We start from the raw sequence: 27,103 nt of genomic DNA on the forward strand, positions 1-27,103 counted from the left end.
AGACAAATATCATATGATATTGCTTATATGTAGAATCTTAAAAAAAAGGTATAAATGAACTTATCTACAAGACAGAAATAGAGTTACAGATCTAGATTTTTTCTGTATAATCAGATTTTTTCTGTATAATCAGATTTTTTCTGATTTTTTCTGTATAATTTTCTGTATAATCAGAAAAGATACAAGCACCCCAAAGTTCACTGCATCACTATTTACAATAGCCAAGACATGGAAGCAACCTAGATGTCCATCAGCAAATAAATGAATAAAGAAAATGTGACACATATATATATATATATATAGAGAGAGAGAGAGAGAGAGAGCCATAAAAAATGAAATAATGCCATCTGCAGCAACAGGGATGGATCTAGAGATTATCATACTAAGTGAAATAAGTCAGACAAAGACAAATATCATATGATATAGCTTATATGTGGAATCTAAATAAATGATACAAATGAACTTATTTACAAAACAGAAAGAGACTCACAGACACAGAAAACAAACTTATGGTTATCAAAGGGGAAAGGGTGGGGAGGGATAAGTTAGGAGGTTGGGATTAACATATATACACTATTCTATATAAAACGGATAACCAACAATGACCTACTGTACAGCACAGGGCACTATATTCAATATTTTGTAATAATCTATAAGGGAAAAGAATCAGAGAAAGAATATATATACAACTGAATCACTGTGCTGTACACCTAAAACTAACATAATACTGTAAATCAACGATATTTCAATTAAAAAAAAAGAAAAAAGAAAATGTTTTCCAGTGGAATATGCCTTTATTTTTAAAATAGAAAGCAGGGGGGAAACTAGGTTGGCTTTACAAAAATGAACTTCTGTCAACACTGCTGAAATGCTTCTAAAGCAAGAAGAATCCATAATGACTTACCTCCTATAGTCAGTGTGTTGGCAGACTGCCAGCCAAACAATCTGCTAGGATCAAAGGGCAATAATGACTGAAAAAGGGGAAAAGTCAAATCAGAGTTAAAAGTTAATTGATTCTAAAGTGAAGTAAACAAAATCATATGAAAGAGCTTCACAGGCAGTTCAGCTTCCCTTCTTCAGGGCAATTAAAAACTTTTATCCTTCTAGACATAAATTCTTTGAACACAGAGCATATGAGACATTTTTCTACATTAATAAAAATAGAACTGGCTATGTTCCTTTGAAAGACTCTCTGCACTTCAAACTATGTCTGCAAAGTATACTCTCTTTTGATAGAACCAGCATCAATTATAATGTAAAAATGGCTTTAGAAGTCCTTTGGAATCAAAAGTCAAGAGGACTGAGAGGCTAGAAAATGTTACCACCATAAATACAAGGTGTGCTGAGGCAGGTCAGGAAAGAGTGAGACAACTAGATCAAGGGTTAAAGGAATGTGATGAACAAATCATCACTAACAACAGCAAAGAAAAAACAGCCAACTAAGATCAGGTCAGTCAGAAAAGGTTTGAGAGCAAGGAGCGCTGGCTGTTTTGAAATCTGTAGGCCAAAGGTTTAGCAAAGACAGTAAATAGATGGCGGGAGGGATACAGGAGACAACAGAACTCTTAGGCCAAGATCTGGATGGCTAAGAAAAGAGCAGCTTTAATTTTATTTATGTATTTATGTATGCATGTATGTATGTATGTATGTATGTATTTACTTATTAATTCTTAGTTCCCAGACCAGGGATTGAACCTGGGCCATGGCAGTGAAAGTGCCAAGTCCTAACCACTGGACCGCCATGGAATTCCAAAGCAGCTTTAATTTTAAATTAAGGGAGAATCTTGTGGTCTATTAAGGAAGGAATACTCTTCCTAAAATAACAGGACTAAATAACTGCATCAGTCAACCTGAAAACAGAACAAAGAACAACCTGAAACCTCTTATGTTTTAGGCTGATTGAATCCACTTTAGGTAGTAAAACTATGTTTTTATATAATCTACTTATATCTAGTTTATATACCAATGTTACTCAAAGTGCTGACCTGCAATGAGATAAGAAGCTTGTGATAAATATAAATCTAGCTTACTGCTTCCTTCTTTGAGAAAGTCTTGCTACATAAAATCAAAACAAAACAAACGAACCAAAAAAAAAAAAAAAAAAAACCAACCCTGCTGACACATACAAGCAACAAGCAGTTCATGGACTGGCACCTGCCTGGGGACTACATTTTTAAGTAGCACCAGTCTGTACCCTAAAAAATTTCACATTAGAGTAAGAGAGGTTTTGTACCTTCATAGGATTATAGAGTTTAGATTGAACTGAAGACACTATAGGAATATTGGTACCCAGGAAAAAAAGCAAAAGCCTTTTGGAATGAGAAATGAGCAAAAGAAGGTGTCCTTAATTGAGGATCCCAGGATAGGTTTCAGGGAATCTGTGAATTCCTCTGAAATATAAGCAAAATTATGTGCAACTTTTCTGGGAAGAGGGTTCACCGCTCTCTCACATTTTTTTTTTTTTAATTTATTGTTTTTGGCTGCGGCATGTGGGCTCTCTAGTTGTGGCACGTGGGCTTCCCTCTACTTGAGGCATACGGGCTCTGTAGTTGCGTCACACAGGCTTAGCTGACCGTGCGGCATGTGGGATCTTAGTTCCCTGACCAGGGATCAAACCCGCATCTTCTGCATTGGAAGGTGGATTCTTAACCACTGGACCACCAGGGAAGTCTCTCACATTCTTAAAGAGGTCTTTGTCCTAAAGGTGACTTAAATAAATAAACAGCCCTATTCACTGAGAAGAGACAGAAATTATCAGTGGTAGAATGAAGCAGCTTTCAATCAAAGTAGCAGACAAGTATGCTGGCCAACTATCTGTCTGCTCTCAGATCCATTTCTACCTTTCCCATGTTCTGCCCTGAACTGCAGAGAACTGCATTTCCCAAACTCACTTGCCCTCTGGCTACCAGATAGGTATAGCCATGAGAGACAACATGGGAGATTAAAGGTGGCAAGAGGGGAGAAACCAAGATATTTTCCCCTTCTTTATTTTCTAGGGCATCTCTTGCATGGTTCCAGCCCTACCCTCTCGTCCCAGCTCCCAGTAGGTAGCCCGGTTGTGATTTTAGCTCCCAGAGAGGCTACAGCTGCTGGGTTCAGACAACACCACTTTCTTGCAGCCTTAGGGGGTGCTGACTGCTTCCTTCTTTGTTAATTTTTGGGTTGTCTCATCATCACACGTTTGGTTTCTCCATTTTGCTATCATTCTGTGTAAGTAATTCCCTATATTAAATGTCCTCCATTTGGAAGACCCAGAGTGGTTCCTGTTTTCCTGGCTGAACGCTGACTGATACTCCTAAATACTGTACCTGAATCAGGTGGTAGAGTGTAATATCTGGTGGCAGGACACTAGGGGCAGTGTACTGTGGGAAGAGAGCAGTTTTAAGCTTGGGGTAAGGAGTTAATGCCATCTTCAGTAGCTGGGGATCTACTTTCTTCACACAGTTCTCATTTTCTTCATTCTGAACAACCTAAATAAAAAGATAACATGGCATAGAATAATGTTTTTCTCTTCTCCAAATTTAAGTCCTTTTTTCATAAGTAGCCTGTGAAACAAGATTAGCTTGATATAATAGGTGGTAGTGAAAACAGCACTGGACAAGGAGTCAGTAGCCAATAGTTCTAGTTCTGGTTCTAAGACAAACTAGCTGTATGACCTTGGTCTAGATATTTTAATATCAGGCAGGCTTCAGTTTCCTCATCTACTGAATTAGAAAGTTCAGCTAGATCAGTGGTTTTCAAACTGCATAAGGAAAAGCTGTTTGAAAAAAGGCTCTACTACAATATTTAAAAATTTCAGATATTAAATAGTAAATATTTTACAAGAAAAAAACCTACTAGACTAGATGACTCTTAGGTCCTTTCCTCTCAGGTCTCAAGTTATTCTGACTGATTTCTGACAGGTGATCAAAAACAGGAAGAATAAATAACCATGAAGTTAAGGTATACTGCAACAATCTAAAAGAGGTGGTATTAAATTAAGCTAGCATCAGTAACAAACTTTTGCAGATTAGATGTTTAACAGCATTCTTAAGTTCCCTCTAACCAGCCACACTATACTTTCAAAAAAGCAGAGACAGGCAACTTTTCACTGGATTCCTCAAAAGAGTTTTTAAGGGTAGCTAAAAATTATGATTTCCTTTTTAACTCTCAAAGAGGTCAAATAACAGAGAATAATTCCCAAGTCACAGATTTAAAGTATACTTACTCCAAGGAGCAATTAGATCTTGATTCTATCCTGAAAACAAACCTGGAGTATTAGAGAACAAATAAACGGGAAAAAAATCACTATACAACATTCAGTCGCCCCTTGGTATCCACAGGTGATTGGTTCCAAGACCCCCACAGATGCCAAAATCCGAGGATGTTCAAGTCCCTCATATAAAATACTGTAGTACAGTCAGCCCTCCATATCTGTGGATGCAGAACCCCCGAATATCGAGGGCTGACTATAGCAGTCTCCTTTCAACTTAAGAGGATACGATATAAAGTTTAAAAATTCACCCTTGTTTTATGCTCTTTAATCTAATGAAATACTTGTAAGTGGTTATATTTTAATATCAACTGAGACCTAGAAAATCCACCGATATTTCTGCTAAATTTAAAATCAGTCCTATTTTGCCATAACAGGTAAAAGTGCTGTCTGTACCTGGCTGACGCCCCCAGGTGCATACATTGTGGTAGCAAGGGCCAGGAGGGTATGTCCTTCCAATAGCATACTGCTTACACTGGCCTGGTTGCTGGGAATCAGTATCTGAGCATTTGCAAGGCTAGCCTGGAAGATCAGTTTGGGATCTGAAAAATAAGAGAGTACATTTTTCTCCTTGAGAGAGAGAAATACTAAACTAAGGATTACATAATTCTGAGAAAGAAACTTAATTTTTAACTCTATCCACAGTAAGAAGGATTTTCTAAGTTTAAGAGCAATGGGAAAATGTCACAAAGGAAAAAAAAGAAATATTTGTCCACATAAAAATAAAAACTTCCATTCAAACAAAGAAAATTGAAAGGTAGTAATGAACAAGGGGAAAAATCAACAACAGATGACAACCTAACAATTAATGCCTTCAACAAAGAGCTCATATCAATACAAAAGCCCAAAATACTGACTGTAACAGATAAATGGACAAAAGAAATAACCATTTTACAAACAAGGAAATATAAATGTCTGACACATAAAAATATGTAATTCATTAGCAATAAAGAAATGCAAATTAAAATAGTAATTAGATGCCATATATCACCTATCAAATCAGCAATGATTTTTAAACATATTCATCCTCAAGCACAGAGCTGGTCAGTGTGCACAGAAGCTGGGACTTACAGAAAAGAATGGTGTAACCCTCCTGGAAAGCAATCTAGCCTTATATCAAGAACCTTCAAAAAAACAAAGAACCTTCAAAATGCACATAACCCCAGACCCAGGAATTTTATATCCAGGAACCTATCTGTACTAAGGAAATAATCTGAAACAAGCACAAAAATTTTATGTTCAAATATACTCAAGATTATTATTTATAACAGGAAAAATTGAAAACAGCCTTAATGTCAAAAAATGAGGATAGTAAATTAAATAAGAGTATTTCTATACAATGAAATATTATGTAGACATAAAATGGTCATTGTCTCTAAGAACATAGGAAAATTCTTATGTTATAATTACTATATGAAAAAACACAATATACAAATACATAGATGTTTCTGGTTATATCCCTAGCACTTACAGACTGTCACAGGTAGGGGATAAATAAATATTTGTTGGATGAATGAAATACAATATTGACTAGGTTTAAAAAAAGTATAGAGAAAATAACTAGAACAAAATATATTAAAACATATCAAGAGTTCCCTACGGATAGTTATCTTCCTGTTCACTTAAGCTATCTACCTATTGAGGTGTTATCTTGATAGTTGTCTGTGGCTTCCTATTTTTTTAATTATTATTTTTTAACAATGAAACATGTTACTTTATGATCACCAAAAAAATAAAACAAAACCAAAAACCCCTCAACCCACATTATGAAAAAAGTTATTCATTAGGAAAGAAATCAGGCATTACATAAAAGTGAAAGATTGGCTGTTGACACTCCTTGCGTATGTTGTGGCTTGGCCTGTCCCATTTCCTGAACCTCTAGAATAACACCCACTAAGCCCTCAGGGATCACAGGGTTTTTCTACCTGATTATAACCAGAGCAAGGCTCTCCATCATTGGCTCCACGAGAGAAGACACAACAATCCCACATATACTATGGATTTATTTTCACTCCAATTGGAGTTCCTTACTGAAAGATTCAGGGCAGCCATTTGGAAGACAGACCACCTCCTCATGGAAACAGGGTGTCAGTCTACCAAAGAGCAGGAACCTGTGATGAACTGGTAGGGTAAGAGATAGCCAACATAACCACACATGCTATCTGCTCCAAGTCTGGTTTTCTTCACTGTCAAGAGGCTAACATTTTTGGTCTTTTGCTTTTTAAATAAAGCTTGAGTCTAGATTATGGCCAAATATTTGTCTACAGCTAGACAGTTTATTCAAAGAGTTCGCAATTTAAATTCCATTCAACAGACCAGTTATTTATCCAAAGCAAGTTTTATTATTTAATACAATACACCCATACCTGTTAAATTACTGGAAACTTGTCGACACTGGACTAAAAATTCAAACCAAGGGTGAGCTTCATGTAATTCTTTTTTTTCCAAAAAGGGACAATTTGGAGGACTAAGTCTGTATATAAAACAAACAAACAAAAAAACTATCTGATTAACATAGAGGATAAGACAGACAATTACAACCATGTTTGCTCAGGGGATAACTAGCATAAAAAAAAAAGAACTTTGTAATTAAAAAGTAAATATAACACAATATAATCCCAGTCTTGTGTTGTGTTTTACATATGCCTTATGATCTGGAAATAGAGAATTTTAGAGACAGGGATAATATCACTTAAAATGTATTTCCTACTGTGATGAAATTTTACCAACTCTGTATAAGATTACCACCAGATATCTTTGCACTTGAAGATACGCTGTATTGGTTTTTTTTTTTTTTTTTTTTAACAACAAAAGCTCTTTAGCTTTTTCAAACTTAAGAGGTTTTTGAAAACCTTTACGTAACTACAAGAGAAGCTGGGACTAAGCAGTTAAGGCTCATAACAGGTCCTCTAAAAATACAGCTTTTAAACTTTCACTTGCCAGTAGCTTTCAGGAAAACATTTCTGTGTTCAAAGTAAGTCTTAATGATATGAACAAGAAATACACCCTTTGCTTGACTTCCTAGTCTTTACTACACAAAATAAAATAAAAATGTTCTCCCTAGCACATGAATGTGGGTTCTGGAATCAAACATAAGTATAATTAAATCTAGCTTTACCAATTACTAGCTGTACGCCTTAAACAGGGCACTTAGTCTCTCTCAAAGCTTCAGTTTCCTCATCTGTGAAATGGAGGAGTAAGTAACCACCTCACAGGGTTTTCTGAAGATTAAATGAGATAATGCATGTAAAGTACTAAGCCTAATGTCAAGAACACTGTAAGCACTCATATGTTAGAGACTACTACTGTTTTTATTATTACTGACCCAATAGCAATTAACACTGGCCACAGATAACAATACTGCAGGTTGATCTTAGATATCAATATATATTGATATCTGTCTATCTAAATATAAGCTTTAGAGCATTTCTAAGATACCTTGCAGTGGCGATGAATTCAAAGTTTTTAACATTTGCTTGGTAATGAAAATATCAAAGAAGTCCAAGTTAACCTTTAGAATCCTCCCTCTTTTAAACTTGTAAAGCATTTCTTTCTAATTTCTGGTTATTTAAAAGGTTAACAGAGATGTTACAGAATTAACATCACAAAAAAACACATAATAAGCATTTAGTTGAATGCAGTATTGAACTAAAAGATGTACCAAATGTTAGAGTGGGAGGAACTACTTCAAAAAGATCAGCGTTCCTCACGAGAATGCTTAATATTTTCCTAAAAGTCACATTCAGAAGTAGTACGGAAAGAGGGAACATGAAGGCCTGCTCAAGGGCAAGTTAATTCTTAGTACTCACTTGTAATAGTCAAGAAAGACATAAAGAAGATACTGCAGACTGTGTTCCAAACAATAGAGAATGAAGTGACAATGGAAATCCCAACCATCTTTGGACCTATAGTTTTGAACAGGGAGGGTATCTTGCATCACGCCCCCAATACGGTTCAGTCTTTTGAGAAAGAGTTCAAAGTCTTCTAGTTCAGATGTAAGAAAAATTCCATTCCTATTGGGCAGGTTTAAATAAAAGATGGCAAGTTAAAAAGTTGCTATATTCAGAGCAGACCAAATCATTTCCATTGTTAAGTAGTCTCAACTAGTTAAAAGTATTTACAAATTAATACTGCCAATTCTTACCCCATAAATATGTTCAGACACACATATTTTGCTAGTTTCCAATAAAGGTTTCTGCACCACTGTAGTATTTTAATGTAGTAATGACAGTCTCGAGTTATATTAAATATTTCAAAAACCTAAACTAAGCCACCTCGATTACTTTGTTTTTACTGAAACTGTACAATCCAGTGTGGCAACAGTGGTTAAATCTTGAAGCTAGATGCTTTACACACTGAGGAATTCACCAAAATATCCAAACAAAATCATTAAGAAATTAAAGCAGAATAATTTAAATAGACCATTAAAGAATAGAAATTTGCATTTAAATATTTTTTATAAGTTTACTGTTAAATACATCATACATACCATTAAAGGAGTATAGAGAACATATTATGTGGAGTTTAGAGAAACACTGCATAGCCACCACCCAGATTACAGAACACTGTACCTAGAAGTCCTTTGTGTATTCCTCCCCCTTTACATGTGCTTTGCCCTCAGAGGTAACGACTATCCTTACTTTCATGATAACTATTCCCTTACTTTTATTCACCCATATAGTTTTACCACCCATGTGTGTAACCCCAAATAATATAAGGTTTGGTTTTGCCTATTTCAAACTTTATATAAGAAGGGAACATCTTAGATATATTATTGTCTTGTTTCTTCTACTCAACATTGTGTGATTTATCCATGTTGATACCTATGGCTATAGTTTTTTAGTTTTCATTGTTATATAGTGTTCCACTGTACGATTATACTACATTTTACTTATCTGCTCTAACTTTGATGGTCATTGTTCCTAGATTTTTGGTAAAATAAATTTCCATTTCCATGATTACAAATGAGGAAGAACATCTCACATGTTTATTGGCCATTTGTGCTTCCTCTTTTGTGAAATGTCTAGGTGTGCTGGTATCTTTCCCCTACAGATCCAAGCTCTACTCTCCTGCTCTGCGTCCCTGGAGGCTCTCCTGTATGGGTTGCTCTAGAAGACTCCTGTGCCCTCAGGTTTCTGTTTTGGTTTCGTCTCCTATGGGAGACTCCCATCGGGAGATAAGAATTAAAGAAAAAGGGAGGATGGGGATACCTTGGCGCTCTCTGTGTGAGGTGACAGCAGGTTGGCTAACATTCTCCACTAAGAGACACAACTCCTGCCAGGCAGCTCCCTTGGTCTCAGTAACTGCTGTCTTCCTTTGCCCTGCCAGGCCTCTTAGAAAGCCCACCCTACTCCCAAGGTCATGAAGATATTCTTCCCTACCGTCTAAAAGCATTATAATGTTTACATTTTACATTTAGGTTTTAAAATCTACCTGGAATTGATTTTATGCATGATATAAGGCAGAGGGTCCAATTTCATTTCCCCCATATAGCTATTTAGTTATCCCAACCCCATTTGTTGAAAAGACTATTCTTTCCTCCAAAAAGACTTCTGCAGTGCCACCTCTGTCATATATAAGGTGAGCATACATATATGTCTGTTTCAGGGCTTCCCCAGTGGCACAGTGGTTAAGAATCTGCCTGCCAATGCAGGGGACACGGGTTCGATCCCTGGTCTGGGAAGATCCCACATGCCATGTGGTGCCATGCACCACAACTACTGAGCCTGCACTCTAGAGCCCATGAGCCACAACTACTGAGCCCACATGCCACAACTACTGAAGCTCGCATGCCTAGAGCCTGTGCTCCGCAACAAGAAAAGCCACCGCAATGAGAAGCCCGCACACTGCAATGAAGAGTAGCCCCTGCTCACTGCAACTAGAGAAAGCCCGTGCACAGCAACGAAGACCCAATGCAGCCAAAAATAAATCAATAAAAATAATTTTTTTAAAAAAGTCTGTTTCTATGCTCACTCTTCTGTCTTAATTGCTATAGCTTTAGAGTAAGTTTTAATATCTGGTAGGGCAAGTTCTTCTTTTTCAGGGTTGTTCTTGACCCTCTGAATTTCCATATAAACATTTATAATCAGCTTGTCAAATCCATTGCTGGGATTTTCATTGAGATTGCACTATATCTAAAGATCAACTTGGGAAGAATTGATAGCAGGCTTGTCTTGTTCCAAATCTAAAGAGAATGCTTGTGATGTTTCACCATTAAGTATAATATTAGTTGGAAGATTTTTTGTTAACATCTCTTTAAAGTTAAGGAAGTTTGCAGCTATTCCTAGTTTGCTAATAGGTTTTATTATAAATAGGTGTTGAATTTTATCAAATGCTTTTCTGTATCTATCAGGGTGGTATGATTTTTTCCCTTTAATCTGTTAATACAGTAGATCTAACTAATTCATTATTGTCATAATTCATGTTAAAACACATACATATTATCTTTATAAACAATCAAGTATTAAGCAAAATATTTGATAAGCATACAAGTTATACAAAAGTCTACTTTTAGCAAACAAGAAGAAAAGGATTTAGTGCAATGAAAAGAACAGTGACTAGAAAGTCACTGGTAAAATGATTGAAGCCTGTAAGTAACTGGGTTAGGCAAAGCTCTTAACTTCTTTAGATCTCCCTCTCCACATCTTTAAGTTGGGTAGGACAGTACAGTTATACTTCCCCAGTAAGTATAAATATAAAAGAATACATGGGAAATAATTTTAAGAAACTTAAAAATTAACAAATATGTTAAGTCTCATTATTTTGACAGCTTAGGGAGATAGGTTGAGCTCTATGAAATTGCTGATATTCAACCATTTTTCACCTCTACAAACGGCAAGTTCACATGATTCAAGCTAACAATTATTTTTAGAAATGAATTAAAAGTTTAAAGTCTTGGGCTTCCCTGGTGGCACTGTGGCTGAGAATCTGCCTGCCGATGCAGGGGACACGGGTTCGAGCCCTGGTCTGGGAAGATCCCACATGCTGTGGAGCAACTGGGCCCGTGAGCCACAACTACCGAGCCTGCGCGTCTGGAGCCTGTGCTCCGCAACAAGAGAGGCCGCGATAGTGAGAAGGTCCATGCACCGCGATGAAGAGTGGCCCCCGCTTGCCGCAACTAGAGAGAGCCCTCGCACAGAAACGAAGACCCAACACAGCCAAAAATAAATAAATAAATTAAAAAAAAAAGTTTAAAGTCTTCAGTTATCACTTCAAGTGATACTTCCCCTGTTTTCTTAATTGAGCTGTCCTCTTTAGTTCAAGGCCATACATGGCGTACGGGTGCAGTGATAGTACTGAGAAGAGTGGGAAACATTATAGGATACTAAGGTATCCTCATCGCAAGCTCTTGTCACTTGGTCCTTGTATCCCCATGGATAGCTTACCATTTCTACCCCAAAGCATACACAGTGTTTTGGGAAGAACCTTCATGTAGAATTTGAGAGCCTATTCACTACCTAATGTTAAATACATGTGATTTTAAAACCTCAATATACAATAATGCCCTTTCAATTTTAAAATATCAATATTATGAAACAATGTTGCATTGGATTTATGGCATTTCAGAGGAAAAGTTGCACCACTGTATTTTATTGTTCTTCCTTTTACACATCCCCACAGTTTACAGTACCTGGCCAGCGTATCTAAAATTTCATTCCTCATGTAGTTGTTGCAGCGAGTATTCTGATCAACAACGTCCACAGTCAGAGGGGGCCATTTGTTCTGCTGAAGTGAGGCAAATCTATTCTGGGTCTGAAATTCTCCAATCCACAAGGTAATGCTGAACCAATCATGGCGAGCTGTGAGGTATCTCCAGAGGGCTTCGGGAGAATATGATTTGTATTCTACATTAAGAAGAAAATACATTTTAAAATAGCAATGAATGATGATTATTGACACAAAGCTCAACACTAATTGAGTAAATATGATGATCTGGACAAATATCTATATAACAGATGAATTATTCAGGCCCTCTGCTTCTTTTACTATTTTCCTCTTTTGTGGTGTTGTTCATTTTATAATCGATATATTAGCCCTCTTTTCCCTTTTCTTTTCCTTAATATAAATAAAAACTCTGGCTGTAATAATAAACATGAATTTGACACCCTATGAATTACCACTGTTTGCCAGTGTTAGTTATTCCCCAGAGCCCTGGTATGATACAGATCCTCAGTTTAAATAGGAAGAAACCAAAGACTATTTGGAAAAACAAAGAATGTCACTCTGAGGCTGGGAAGAGAACTCTTAGCCTTGAAATCTCAATTCACTGAACCACTGGACTTTTCTCTTTCGCTATCACATTATAAATCCCTTACAAAAACCTCAAGAATAAGGGCTCAATCTCAATGTAATGACTTGCATTTTAAAGTAACTGAATATGTTTTTTCCCCAAAAGGAATTCTAAAATGAGGACACACCAAAATATTCAAATACCAATGCCTTATTTAATCCTCATTCACTATGCTCAGATTTTAGGCTCTTTCACACTTGCCTTCTGGACTTATCCTGGGGAGAAGGATGGATTCTTGTGTTAGTTGATTCCACCACTGAGCCCAAGTTAACACAATTCTGTGATCTTGCTTGTTAAGTTTATCTGTATCTTTATGATCATATTTAAGGAATGAGTCCAAAACAGACTTGTGCTTGAAAAAATCTTGTTCCTTTATCGAATACCTAAAAGAGTGATAAGAAATTTTTTTAATTTTGGAGGAAAAAGCATCATTCCTTTTTCTCTGTTCAAGAAGTTCTACTCTTTTGGGGAACACAAAATTCAATACTCTTAATTTTGTATTTATTATCTTAAAAATATATATCTGATTACGCACATATTGAAATGACAGGGAATTCCTAAGTCTCTTCTAGATGATACAAATTTTATCTTCATAAGGAATGTAAGCTCAGTTCCACATAAGAAGGCCATGCTAACAGTTATAAGCTAAGCCTTGTCTACAATATTCTTCCCATGTTATAAAAAGGGGGCTAATGAGACTACCTGGGAAAAGACTGGATCTGCATATTTTCTTGGAAATGTCCTGAATAAAACTTCTCAACTTGATGCACAAAGTCTATAGTTCTTTTTTCTTTTTCAGAAAAATAATTTTTTTCTTTTAAAATTTCAACCTTGAATAAAAAGTAATTTAAAAAAAAGTAATTAAAGCAGTGACCTCACAAAAATCAAGAACATTTGCAAAACAAATGTCATGATTTTAAATATCATTTAAGAATTGTGTTTTGAATTTTTGAGGCAATGTATGTATTCACACAAATTTTCCATTACCACAAATGCAAAATGATCATTTAAAAAGACAAAAGAGTTGTCATACTTTTACTTACTAGGTATTAGTTGAATATTAAAATAATTCGTTTTGAAATTTCACCCACATTTACTAGAAAATGTAAACTACTTAGTCTCACCTTTACCTACCAAAAAGTCCCGTATGTTTTTATCAGTTGTATAGAAGCATATCTTGAGCAACTGGTCTTTTACATTAAAGCCCTGAAGTAAACATAGAAAATCAAGAAAACTTACATTTTGTAATGGAGCTATTTTGAACATAAATATATGTTAAATACAGAAGTAGTCTAGTATAGACATACGCCTTGTTAGAATTCTACAACTTTTCAGCTCTTGTAAACATTCATTTTCTACATCTATCATGCATATTTACTGCCTATCCCTAAAGTCCTTAAGGCACTTTGTTTGCCAGAAGAAAGGCAGCACACAGAACAATTCAGGGTAATGCCAGGCTACCATAGTACCAAAACTACAGCTATCTGTTATGATGATTCACTTGAAGACAAAAGTCTGTGTAAATAACAACCTTTACATAGTTTCACTCCTCTGAACTTCAGAAAGTTACCGTGGGCAAGACCTCAACCACGCAGATGAGGCCCAGATCTCAGCTTTGTCCAGGAACCCCACCTCTAGGACATTCCCTTCTCAAATGAAGTAAAACCATGGAACACAAAGTAAAGGTAAAAGCCATTGGAAAGTTCAAATGGAGATATAAGAGGTCACACGGACAATAAAGAATGTCCCCCAACAAATAATGAGGTCCTGTGCATGCTCTGACATGTGTGAAATCTTTTATGAGAAATACTGTCTCCTTCTAACCAAAGTACCAAATCTAACAGAGAACAAATGATGGAAATTCCAATCAAAAATTTCTTCAAGAAAGTTCTTAGTACCAAAGAATGTTTCCCAGTATTACTGTCATAATTTCTTAGTAAAAGTTACACAAATTTCTTAGTTTGTGACACATCTATGAATACAAATCAATTTTTATATCAACCAGAAATTATATTAAATACATAAGAGAACTTCTCTTACATTAGAGACTTTATGATCAAACAGATTATGCCACTTACCATATTCTTCAAAAGCTCAGAGGCTTCCTTTATATTATTCTTTTTCAAAATGTCAAAGACCAAATCTAGGCCTATTCTAATCAACTCCTCGAGTCTTTGAGCAGAATGACTGTTAATCCTGAAGAAAGTTTGCGCCTCTGGTATTTTGTTGTTTAAAATGGCATTGGCAATAACTTCCTAGGAAAGAAGGAAGGAAAAAAAATATTTGCTTTTTGAGTCCCTCTTTATTACCTTATTATGACTATCAACATGGGACTTATACATTTACTGAGTACCTCAATAAGGGACTTTTATCAAAAACCTTCTACTAGATTTGGGGCTTTGCACAGGGGACATGAATTGACCAAAAGATGGACTCTGCTCTCTAGGAGGTTTTAGACTAGTACAAGAAATGCAAATAAAGCACTGATTATAGTACTGTATGATAAGGGTGATGATATAGGTATCCCAGGGTTCCAGAGAGGAGGGTCCAGAAAAGGAACATCTAAATGAGAGAGATGAAAAAAAAAAAAGGTTTCCTAGTAGAGATGACTGATAAAGTAAAAGTTTTAAAGACAAGTATGTGTTACATACATTTATTGAAAAAAGAACATGTGTTCCAAAAAGTGAGAATATTATATGCAGAGGCATAAAGGCAAGAAACAGTTATCAAGCATTCAGAGAACTCCAAATTACTTAATATAACTGGAGAAAAAGCTGAAGAGAGTAGCAGGCGAGACTTGAAAGAAAAGCAAAGGCTCCATCATAAAGGGCATTGTGTGTGTGAGATGGATTTTATCCTGAAACTTATGCAGAGCCACTGAAGGATCTTAAAAGCAAGGGTGATATAATCATATATATATTTTAGGAAGATATACATATTTTAAAAAGAACATGTATTCATATGCATGTTCTTGGAGACAGCATCCACTGCTTTCATCAAAGTGGACTGTAACCTCCCCCAAAATTAGAAATCAATGAATATGAGTAAAAAGAACAGAAGACCATGGATGAAGCCATGGAGCACATTAAAAGAGGGGAAAACAGGAAATGAATGAAACCTGCAAAGGAGACGGGAAGAGGGAAGCCCTAAAGAGTGGAAAGAAAATCAAGTAATTTTTGGCTAGAGAATGATTAAGAGACAGAAAATGCAGTCACAGCAGGTACTTCCCTACCCTTCCACCCCAGGAAGAGCAGTCTTGTGAACCTGGCAGCATCTCAGCCTTATCAACTTTAAAACCCTATCAATTCTGATCCTCTGGGTTAAGCTATTCTGGGCTTTGTCTTTCCAATGCCAACACTCTCCAAGAGGTTAGAGGAATTCTTCCAGTCCCTAGTCAGAAAAAAGAATCAGAGTTTGGCTGTATTAACTTACACTATATACAGGAAACTTAATTTACAAAATATCTTAACTAGAATCTGAGATAAGACTCGAATATACTTCTAAGCAATAATGTCATAAAATTTTCCTAAGATAGAATCAACAGCAGCAATTTGATTTATTCAAGGGTCAGGCAGAATGCATAAGTCCAAAGTGCCAGGCCCTAGACACTGAAGGAGTGACAGTTCACAACGAGTTTGGGGTCGGGTGTTTGTCCCTGGATCCAAATGGGCAGATCTGGCATAAAGAGGGAGCCTATCTGTGTTCTGAATTAAGTAAATGAAACTTGTAGACATAAATTTGAAGTTGTGCCCAGAGATCCAAAAATCTATAAAACCTAAAACCCTTGCCAAAGATTCTGAATCACAAGTGTTCAGATTCTAAATTCTGTTTCTTCTATCATTTTCTCAGATCCTCTAAGTCTGGCAAATAAAAGAAGTGATAATGACTCATATTTACCTCAGTGCTGAGCTTCTCCCATATATTGCTCTCCTTTACTTTGGGGACATTTTCATTTACATCATATTCATCTATAGCATCTGTTAGCTTCCAAGGAAACTTTATCATGAAGGTTCGAAGTTCATTAATGTAGCTGGTCAAAATGTTCACTCCTTTCTGTAGATGTTCATCTAGCCCTATGGAAAACACCAATGTGCCAATTTCATATACATAAATGTGTGTGTGTGTGTGTGTGTGTGTGTGTGTGCGCGCGCACAGACAGAATAAACTCTGAGCTATCATAAAGAAGTTTACAAAATGGCAAAATTCAAACTCAGCGTTTTCATGTCAAGCAAAAAAATCTCTGAGCTTTCTCCTATTTACAAGTACGTCCATGTTTTAATATAACCCTTTTCACCCTCTTCACAATGATTAGTTCTTTCTGCCAAATTTCTCAGTATTAAAACCCAATTCACTCACTCAGTTACACACTGACTTTACCCAACCTAAGCAAACGGCACTCCCCGGCTTACGCTCTCTCACGCAATAGGACCACTTATATCTCTGTCCTGACATAAGAATGGGCTAATTATCCCCTTCTTTGCTGCTGTTCTTACCTTCATTGTGAATAAAAAGCTCCTTTATTTGTTTGTTAAGGAAAGACAGTGTAAGATTAAGCAACTGTTCCGAAAAGTGTTTGCTCTGGGTTTCAGAATCATTTTCTCTAATTGCTGAGCAAAGTAAATCCAATGCTGGTGTCAGCTCTTCCACATCTGAGGAAAAATCAAAGAAAGGAACATGAAGAACACCAGGATACTCCCAGTAAAATTAACCTATCCAGAAATACCATGCTGCAATATCTTAAAACATAAGACAAAGACTAACGTCTTATTCTCGAAAAGCTCACAAAACTTTCATGAAGTCTCATTACTTGCAAACTTTAGCTACTCTACTTACTACTAGTCATCATTTACCGGTACTACTAGTAACTACGATTCTGCTAACCAACTACTATATTTTAAATACTGTACTTGGTGTTTTATAAATGGTGTCTCATTTATTCCATTTAACAACCTGAGAGGTAGGTGTTATAGCCCCCTTTCCACAGATAAGGAAACTGAGGTTTAGCGAGGATAAATAACTTGTCCAAGCTAATTTGAAAGTACAGACAAAATTTGAATTTAAGCCTGTCTGATTCCAAAACCATTCTCTTAAACACACAGGTGAAAGCAAGGCCCCTGAATCCTCTATTTGCCAGCTTCAAATAAATAAAATGATTCCTGTTTATCTTAGCATTGGCCCCACCTCTAGAATTGTACCTGTGTGAGAATGATGGGAAACATGGATTTTACCCTGAGAAAGCAGGTAAAGTTAGTCCTATGCTTCTTGTTTCCAGATCCATCCCCACTCTTTAAGGAAAAGCAGTGCAGCTGAGAGTGGAGTAAGGCGTAATCACCGACCACCCAACAGCAGAAGTGAGTAATGACCATATAATCATTGATTGAGTCCCCCTCAACACCACAAACCAGGCCTTTCTCTATAAATTCAAGCAGACTTAAAAAAAACAATGGAGCATTAAAAAGTTAGCAATTCAAGAGGGAGGAGACCAAACTCTGCACGCAAAACAAAAGAGAATGTTTTTAAAAAATAAAATTTCTAATCCACATTGTCAGTAAGGACTAACGTTAAATTGATAGAAAAAGTAGGTTGTCATTTTCTCCACTTAAGAGTACAAATTGGTGAAACTTTTCTGGAGGATAATTTATAAAAAAAATTTAAGAATGTAAATTGTGTGTCTCTTTGACCTGTGAATTCCACATCTAGAAATTAATCCCAATAACTGTACATATGTGAAATCACACAAACACACAGCATTTATAGCACATTGCCAATAATAGTAAAAATTAGAATCAACCTAATGTGTAATAGGAGTTTGGTTGGGTAAATTATGGTACAGCCCATACAATGAAATTCTATGCCACCATAGATAATAGGTATATCTATCATTATCAAGAAAGATGTCTGTAACATATTATCAAGTGAAAAAAAAAAAGCAGATTATAAAACTTTATGTACAAGGGAAAACACACTTTATTACCCTGTCCTCTAAAGAGAGGATTTGCATGACTACCTGGTCCAAGAAGAAAAGCAGAGCTCCTGTTTATTAAAAATGAAAGCCAAAGTCTTGAAAAGAAGTGTTGCTAATGTAGCAAAAAAGCAGAAGAGTCAGGCTGAGAAGTCTTATAACAAGTCCCAGTCCCCAACTCAGCCAGCTGCACTGCCACTATACATCAATATCTCAGACAACTGCAAGAGCTGGAAATTTTTGCAAATGAAGTTTATTCTCTTTTGAACAAAATGCTCTTGAATTTGAAAGATCATCTCTTCTTTGCATACCAAAGATACAAAGCACAGTATAAGATATGAATAATCAACGCATATGATAAGAACATTTATAGATTCTCACAACTATCTCAAGATTCCAGAAAGTAAATAAAATGTTATGACTGACTTCTGGCAAATAAATAAGTCATCAGAAAACACAACGATAATTTGAAAGTGATTAAAAAGGAAAAATGATAAATACAAATGTAGAAGTCTCTACACTACTTACGTTTTAAATATAAATGGGATGGAAAGTGATCAAACTGATCAGGTACAGAAGATTTCGAGGATGGACTCAAAAGATTTTCCTTGCTCTTCAAAAAGAAATCTACTGTGTCCAGCTGACGATTTTCTATTCCTGCCTGAGGTGGGAGAAAATCAGAAAAAAATTACAATAGGAAAAAAAATTGGGATACAGATTTTTTAAACTTTACAACTTAATGTACTAACACAAAGAGACACAGGCTATCTTTTTTTTTAAGATTTATGTTTATTTATTTATTTTTGGCTGCATCAGGTCTTTAGTTGCAGCACGTGGGATCTTCATTGAGGCATGCAGAATCTTTCATCACGGCGCACAGGCTCTTCATTGCAGTGCACAGCCTTCTCTCTAGTTGGGGCATGCGGGTTTTCTCTCTCTAGTTGTGGTGAGCAGGCTCCAGGGCGCGTGGGCTCTGTAGCTGTGGTGTGCAGGTTCCAGAGCACGTGGGCTCTGTAGTTTGTGGCACGCAGGCTCTCTAGTTGAGGCACGTGAGCTCAGTAGTTGTGGCGTGCGGGCTTAGTTGCCCTGCAGCATGTGGGATCTTAGTTCCCTGACCAGGGATCGAATCCGCATCCTCTGCATTGGAAGGCAGGTTCTTTACCACTGGACCACCAGGGAAGTCCCCACAAGGCTATCTTTATCTTGCAAGAGTACCTGAGTTCTAGTGAGGATTCTGACAATGACCATATGACTTGGGGCAAGTCTCTGTAACCTTTCTGAACTTCAGTTCTGCTTTAGTTCTACCATTCTGTAATTCTAACGCCATTCAAAGCTAGGTACTCAGGGATCACCCTCACAGTTATCGTCTATTTTAATTAAAATGTTAAAGCAGTATGATAAAAAGTTAAACTGAAAAAGCAGGCTAAATACAGACTCCCATTTCTAAAGTAGGCATCTGAGGAAAGTTTTCTACAAAGAACACGTAAAAATCACAGATTTAAAAATATATATACAGTTGACCCTTGAACAACTCAGGAGTTAGGGACGCTGATCCTCCCGTGCGGTGAAAAACCCATGTATAACTCTACGGTCATCACTCTGAATCAGAGGTTCCACATCCATGTATTCAACCAACTTTGGATTGTGCAGTACTGTAGTACTCACTATTGAAAACAAGTCATCATACAAGCGGACCTGTGCAGCTCAAACCCATGTTGTTCAAGGGTCAATTACGTGTGTGTGTTTATAGAATATATCTTTAAATGCTCAGTTGAACTGGAAAGAAAGAGAAAAATCCTCAGAGAGTATAAACAAATCTCTGATGACCTAAATAAAGCAGGGGCTGAAAAACAGGGCCCACCAACCAAATTCAACTCCTGTCTGTCTTTGTAAATGAAGTTTTATGGGAACACGGCCACATCCGTTCATTTACCTATTGTCAATGGCTATAATGGCATATCTGAGTATTTGTAACAGAAATCTTCCTGGAAAGCCTAAAATATTTATTCTCTGGTCCTTGACAGAAAAAGTTTCCCATGCCTAGCCTAAAGCACTGTGCCTAAGAATCACCTGGAGAGCTTGTTAAAATGTGGATTGCTGAGCCCATTCCCCAGAGATTCTGATTCCCTAAGTCTGGGTTGGGGCCTGAAAATTTACATTTCTAATAAATCTGCTGGAGATGGTAATGCTGCTGGTCTGGGGACCACACTGAGAATCAATGGGCTGGGTGCTAGGCCAGGCAGGCTAGGTGAGAGGTATTGGTGAAAGTTATGTGTGAAGGAGGAAGAAAGAGGATAAACCTAGGGTCTATGCACAGTGACAATCTCCAAAAGAAGATGAACTAGAAAAATTACTCCACCAGAGGGAGACCATAAACAAACCACACCTTTGCACTAGATAGTGAAAGGAAAAACTATACTATGTATGGTTAAATAAGAATATTATTGCTCTTAGGAGATATACGTTAAAGTACTTAGAATGAAAAGTTACAAAGTTTGCAACTTTCAAATAGTTCAGCAAAAATAAGAAGTACACATACAGTTAAAACAAATGTGGCAAAATGTTAACAGTCGGTAAATGGGAGAGGTAAATGGATGCTCATTTTATTATTTTTATAATTTTTCTATAAATTTGAAAAATTTCAAAATAACACATTTAAAAATAATGACCAAATAGTAATTTTAGAAATTAAAAAAATAAAAATTGAAACCAGATACTCAGTGGATGTATTTAATACCAGATTAGATATAGCTGAAAAGAGAAGTAATGAGCTGAAAGAGTGATATAAAGGAATTATCCAAAGACATGAGTTAAGAGAGGTTAAGAGAAACTGAGGAAAGTATGAAAATTCTAACTACTTCTGACTGAAGTACCATTGTGACAACTGGAAAATGCACATTCAATTTTCACACACATGGAACATTTATGAAACTGAGTACTTACTAGGCTATACCTGAGTCTCAACAAATTCACTCGTTTGTATGTGGGGGGAGACTAAGGCCAAAACAATGCTGTAATACCACATCATCCTAATTAAACTCACTACACGGACACACTATGTATAAAGACAGAGGCTTTACAGTCACACTGCCTGGGTTCAAACCCTGGTGCTATTGCTTAGTGTCCAAGTATATCTGTATTAGAATTCACAACCTCTCTGTGTTCCCTCACCCATAAAATGGAAATAATAAACAATATTTATCTATAGATAAGAAAATTCATGAGCTAGCATCTGACTATTAACATTAATATTTAGGAAAAATAACTATAGGAAATAACCTAAGAGTAAACACTATTCCTTCTGAATAATAGATTTGTAAGAGACTAATTTTCTTTTTTCTCCTATTCTCAAATTTTCTACAATAAATATTTTCTAGTATATAAAGGTAAGTTTTTCAACAAATGGTGCTGGACTATTGAATATCCATATGCAAAAGAATGAGGTTGGGTCCCTTCCACTGACCATACATAAAAATTAATCAAAATGCATCAAAGACCTAAACGTAAGAGCTAAAACTATAAAACTCTTATAAGAGTAAATCTTCATGACCTCAGAATAGGCACTCATTTCTTAGATACGACACCAAAAGCCCAAGTGACCAAAAAAAAAAAAAAAACCCCAAAAAACAAAAAAAAAGGTAAACTAACTTCATCAAAATTAAAAACTTTTGTGTTTCAAAGGACACCATCAAGAAGGTAAAAAGACAACCCACACACAGAACAGGAGAAAATATTTACAAATCATGTATCTCATAAAGGTCTAGAATATAGAAAGAACTCTCAGAATTCAAAAATAAAAACAAATAACTCAATTACAAAATGAACAAAGGATTTAACTAGACATTTCTCCAAAGAGATACACACATGGCCAATAAACATTTGAAAACATGTTCAACACATTAGTCATTAGGAAATGCAAGTCAAAACCACAATGAGATACCACTTCACTTTGACTTCAGAGCTAGTAGGATGGCTATGATAATAAAAAATTGGACAATAACAAGTTTTGGTGAGAATGGAGAGCTACAGGAACTCCCATATATTGCTGGTGGGAATGTAAAATAGTGTAACCACTGTGAAACTGTGAAAACAGTTTGGTGGTTCTTCAGAAAGTTAAATGACTTCATAATTCCACTGCCAGGTGTATACCCAAGAGAAATAAACACACATGACGACACAAAAACTAGTACACCACCTTTCATAGCAGGATAATTCCTAACAGCCAAAAAGGAAAAACCACCTACGTGTCCATCGACTGATGAATGGATAAAAAACATCTGCTTTATCCACATAATGGAATGTCATTCAGCCATAAAAATGAATGAAGTACTGACACATGCTACATGGATGAGCCTTGAAAACATGCCAAATGAAAGAAGCCAGTCATGAAAGGCCACATTTTTTATAATTCCATTTATATGAAATTGTCAGAATAGGCAAATCCAGAGACAGAAACGAGATTAACTGTTTGGAAATTAGGGTTTGTGAGGAATTGGGAGTGATTGCCAATGGGTATGCTGTTTCTCTTTGGGGTGATGAAAATGTTATGGAATTAGACAGGATGGTTGTATAACTCTGAATATACTAAAACCCACTGAATTGTACATTAGATAGGTGAATTTTATGGTATGTAAATTATATCTCAATAAAACTGCCACTAAAAAAACAGTCTGGTACATAACATTATTAACTTCCAGTTTTCGACCTTGCTGGGCTGTGTGGTACAGTAGAAAGTGCCCTGATTTTGATTCTAGACCCTGCCTTATTAGTATGGCTATGGGCCACTCACTCAACCCTTCTGAGCCTTACGTTTTTCATCTGTAAAATGAAATGAATAAAAACTACCCAACCCGTCCCATGTGGTTATTTTAGCACAATTTAGAGAATGCATAAAAAGGACTGTTTGTGAACTATAAAATGCTACATAAATTCAGGTATGTCACTACCACAGCTGGATTAGAGGATTAGGGGCTACAGAGTAGGAATAAGAGATCACTCCTGCTCGAGCTTTCCATAGCTTGTTTCCACTTCATTTATTCTCATCAGCTTATTGTTGCCTCCAACTCTTGTAACTTTTTTTTCTTAAATAGTGTTTATTATAATCTTTTACCTTTTAAAGCCAAAATTTTTTTTTGGCGGTACGTGGGCCTCTCACTGTTGTGGCCTCTCCTGTTGCGGAGCACAGGCTCCGGACTTTGCTAAGCAAAATTAGGGTAACAAAACAGCCAAAACTAAGCAAATGGATGGGTAGAGGCTACAGATCCTTTGCCGCTAGGTTAAATGAATCTCCGAAATTGTTAGTCAAGTAAGGGTAGATGACAGAAAATAACCAAGCAAAGTTCTACAGACATTTAATTCTGTTACCTCTAGCGCATGTATGGGGATGGAGCACCTCCCCCAACCATTGAGATGGCAAAGAGAGTCCACAGTGCTGGCACTTCCATGGATCATTAGCCTATTTAAAAATTCCTCTTGAGTCAAACCAAACAAAATCAGAGAGAGTCCATCTTCTGTAAGAAAAAAAAGTTAGCTTTAATAAATTATTAGGAGTTAGGTTTCAGGATTATGACAGGAATTTCTAATTACTCAATACTTCAGCACTGTAATTACAAACAGATTTATTGGGTACTAGTAACTAATGCCCTTAAGTAATAAATTCATAATTTTTCAAAGAATGTTATTTTTTAAAACAGTAACTGCAAGACAAATGCTCATAAGAACAATGCATCCTATGAAATAACATTGAATCTCTCTTTTCTACATTGTACTATATTGCACAATCAATACCTGGAACCTTTAACTATTTACCGAGATGTCACATTTCTGGTTTACTAAAATAAAACAATTAATAGCGTGCTCTTGACACAAAGAAATACATGATTACCAAAATTGAGATACTGAAGAAGAAACACATGGTTAGTTCAATGAGAACACTCAGTAGTTTTATAGGAAGTTATGGCATAAATGCTGAATCAATGTATATCTGACACACCAAACCCAAATGCCTATGGGACCAAACAGGTGGGGAGAAGAAGTGCAAGAAAACCTAACCTGAAAGAAACTAACCCATCTAAGAGCACTGAAATTTGGCTCCAATCCATAAATTACTATTGAGGGATGAGGGGCAGTGTGGCAGAGCTTTTAATTTTTCAGTAACAACTGAAATTCCAGATTTCGTGTGAAATCCTCTAATTTTACATGTTTATAATAAATAGAATCTTTTTTAAAAAGCCTAGGTAGGGCTCCCCTGGTGGCGCAGTGGTTGAGAGTCCGCCTGCTGATGCAGGGGACGCGGGTTCGTGCCCCAGTCCGGGAAGATCCCACGTGCCACGGAGCGGCTGGGCCCGTGAGCCATGGCTGCTGAGCCTGCGCGTCCGGAGCCTGTGCTCCGCCGCAACAGGAGAGGCCACAACAGTGAGAGGCCCACGTACCGTAAAAAAAAAAAAAAGCCTAGGTAGTGTAGGCCAAACAAAATGAATCTGAGTTCATGCATGGCCCACGAGCAAACAGCTTGCATCCTTTGCCTGTACAGACTGAAGTCTCATGAATGACTCGCTGGGTTAAAACCAACCTTTCTTACTCTTAAACTCTTCCTGACTCAGTCCTAGCATTTAGCTGAGCAGAAATAACCTTAATTAAAAATCAAACACATGGGCTTCTCTGGTGGCGCAGTGGTTGAGAGTCTGTCTGCCGATGCAGGGGACATGGGTTCATGCCCCGGTCCGGGAAGATCCCACATGCTGCGGAGTGGCTGGGCCCGTGAGCCATGGCCGATGAGCCTGCGCGTCCGCAGCCTGTGCTCCGCAACGGGAGAGGCCACAACAGTGAGAGGCTCGCATACCGCAAAAAAAAAAAAAAAAAAATCAAACACATGAGACAACATTACTGAGAGTAACACCAAATTTTCTCCATCAAAGCCTAGGCTTAGAGGAGTAGGCACCACCACCACCCGGGCAGCAGAAGTAAAATAGATAAGAGAGCACCTCTCAGCATGGATTTCAACCTGATACAAGACATTCTCACCTGTCAAAACAAGGCACAGTTGCTGGTCTCCACCACTGTCTACAGGAATACACTTCTTGCCCAGCGAAAAACGCTGCATGCTCTGGGTCTCCAAATCCCACAGGACAATGGTACAGCCCGTCCTTTCAACTGCCCAAGTAAACAGCGCAGTGAAGCCTGTCACAGACATACATGTAAGCTCAAGGGGTTCCTCCTGTTCACTGATGTGTATTCTTTTCCATGATCTTCCTGAATCACTGGTCTTGGCAGGACCTTTCTGTGGAAAACTATACTGGCTGCACATTACATCCTGTGGAGTGAAGGCCCAGTTTGGCACACTGGTACTGTGGTTACCAGATTCAGGAGGCTCCAAATGCAAAATATCCTGGAACCACGGAGCACAACAGGTACCTTCCAGCTTGGAGTTCTTTATTGTTTCATTCAGTGATGACAGCTGGGCTTTCCAAGACCTGGAAGATAGGGCAGAACTTACATCTGTGACAGTGAAAGGCACAAACTAAAGCAGTAAATCAAGCAAAGATGCAATTAGGAAAATAAAAGTGTCTACCTCTGTAAAGACTTTTAGTGAAAAGGTACAGTGTCAGCATGACAAAAAATGGAAATAATAAAGTAAATCCAAAAAGGAGGTTTCTGTACCGATCAACTTGGAAGGAAAACTTGGTCAGTTTCATGTTGTAGTCAGAATTAACAGGATCATCTTCATCTATCCCCTTAGGGCCTTCAATAGGAATGTCTTCTAGTGTTCTTTCACATAGTAGGTGTCCTGGGTATTGCCTATGTTTTAAAAACAATAGTCATGATTTAAAAAAAAGATGATCAAACAAAATCTGTGTTATTATTGCTCCTGTTAAAAATGGAAGGGTGGTGGGGGTGGGGGTGGGAACTTCCCTGGTGGTCCAGTGGTTAAGAATCCACCTTCCAATGCAGGGGATGCGGGTTTGATCCCTGGTCAGGGAACTATGATCCCACATATTGCGGGGCGACTAAGCCCATACGCCACAACTAGAGAGCCTGCGTGCTGCAACTACAGAGCCCATGCGCTCTGGAGCCTGAGCGCCACAACTACAGAGCCTACGTGTGCTGGTGCCTGTGCACCACAACTAGAGAGAAGCCTGCACGCTGCAACTAAGACCCAAACGCAGCCAAAAATAAAATAAATATATATTTTTTAAAAAATGGAAGGGGGTATGGGATGGAGGTGTTACAGAGTAGAAAGAGTATAGACAATAAGTTTCCCTGACCCAGACTCCTTACCTCCATTGCTTAAGGCAGATTGATAAAGTCAACCTTAAAAATTTGACCCACCTGTAACTATGTGTGTAGATGTCAACTAGATTGACTGTGGTGATCATTTCACAATATACACACACATATGTTGTATATATGAAACTAATATAATGTTTATGTCAATTAAAAAAAATTTGACCCTTAAGGGAAGTTAGCTTTATGTAGAGATAAAAGCATGGATTATCTGCTACATTGTAGATGTTGTGCTAAAAACTTTACCTAAACTAAGGTATTCGAGCCTTTCAACAACCCTGAGGTAAATAGAAGCCAGTTTTGTAGATACAGAAAG

The 27,103-nt window shown here is 37.1% G+C and overlaps 1 protein-coding gene across 2 annotated transcripts in view; it reads right to left on the bottom strand.

Annotated features, from left to right (window-relative positions):
* SPG11 (SPG11 vesicle trafficking associated, spatacsin) overlaps positions 1-27,103 on the bottom strand; it is a gene marked incomplete at both ends in the record, with an annotated part of 87,516 nt that overhangs the window by 39,888 nt on the left and 20,525 nt on the right. For both annotated transcript variants that reach the window (XM_082647463.1, XM_082647462.1), the window contains 16 exons: positions 905-971; positions 3,309-3,470; positions 4,649-4,794; positions 6,619-6,725; positions 8,062-8,265; positions 11,883-12,096; positions 12,744-12,925; positions 13,245-13,372; positions 13,677-13,748; positions 14,621-14,797; positions 16,440-16,615; positions 17,036-17,191; positions 19,033-19,165; positions 23,869-24,014; positions 25,528-25,976; positions 26,164-26,301. In XM_082647463.1, the coding sequence (XP_082503589.1) occupies positions 905-971; positions 3,309-3,470; positions 4,649-4,794; positions 6,619-6,725; positions 8,062-8,265; positions 11,883-12,096; positions 12,744-12,925; positions 13,245-13,372; positions 13,677-13,748; positions 14,621-14,797; positions 16,440-16,615; positions 17,036-17,191; positions 19,033-19,165; positions 23,869-24,014; positions 25,528-25,976; positions 26,164-26,301 (2,657 nt within the window). The remainder of the gene's footprint in view (positions 1-904; positions 972-3,308; positions 3,471-4,648; positions 4,795-6,618; positions 6,726-8,061; positions 8,266-11,882; positions 12,097-12,743; positions 12,926-13,244; positions 13,373-13,676; positions 13,749-14,620; positions 14,798-16,439; positions 16,616-17,035; positions 17,192-19,032; positions 19,166-23,868; positions 24,015-25,527; positions 25,977-26,163; positions 26,302-27,103) is intronic.

Source organism: Grampus griseus (genome assembly GCF_964374135.1).
Source record: "Grampus griseus genome assembly, chromosome: 2".
NCBI lineage: Eukaryota > Metazoa > Chordata > Mammalia > Artiodactyla > Delphinidae > Grampus > Grampus griseus.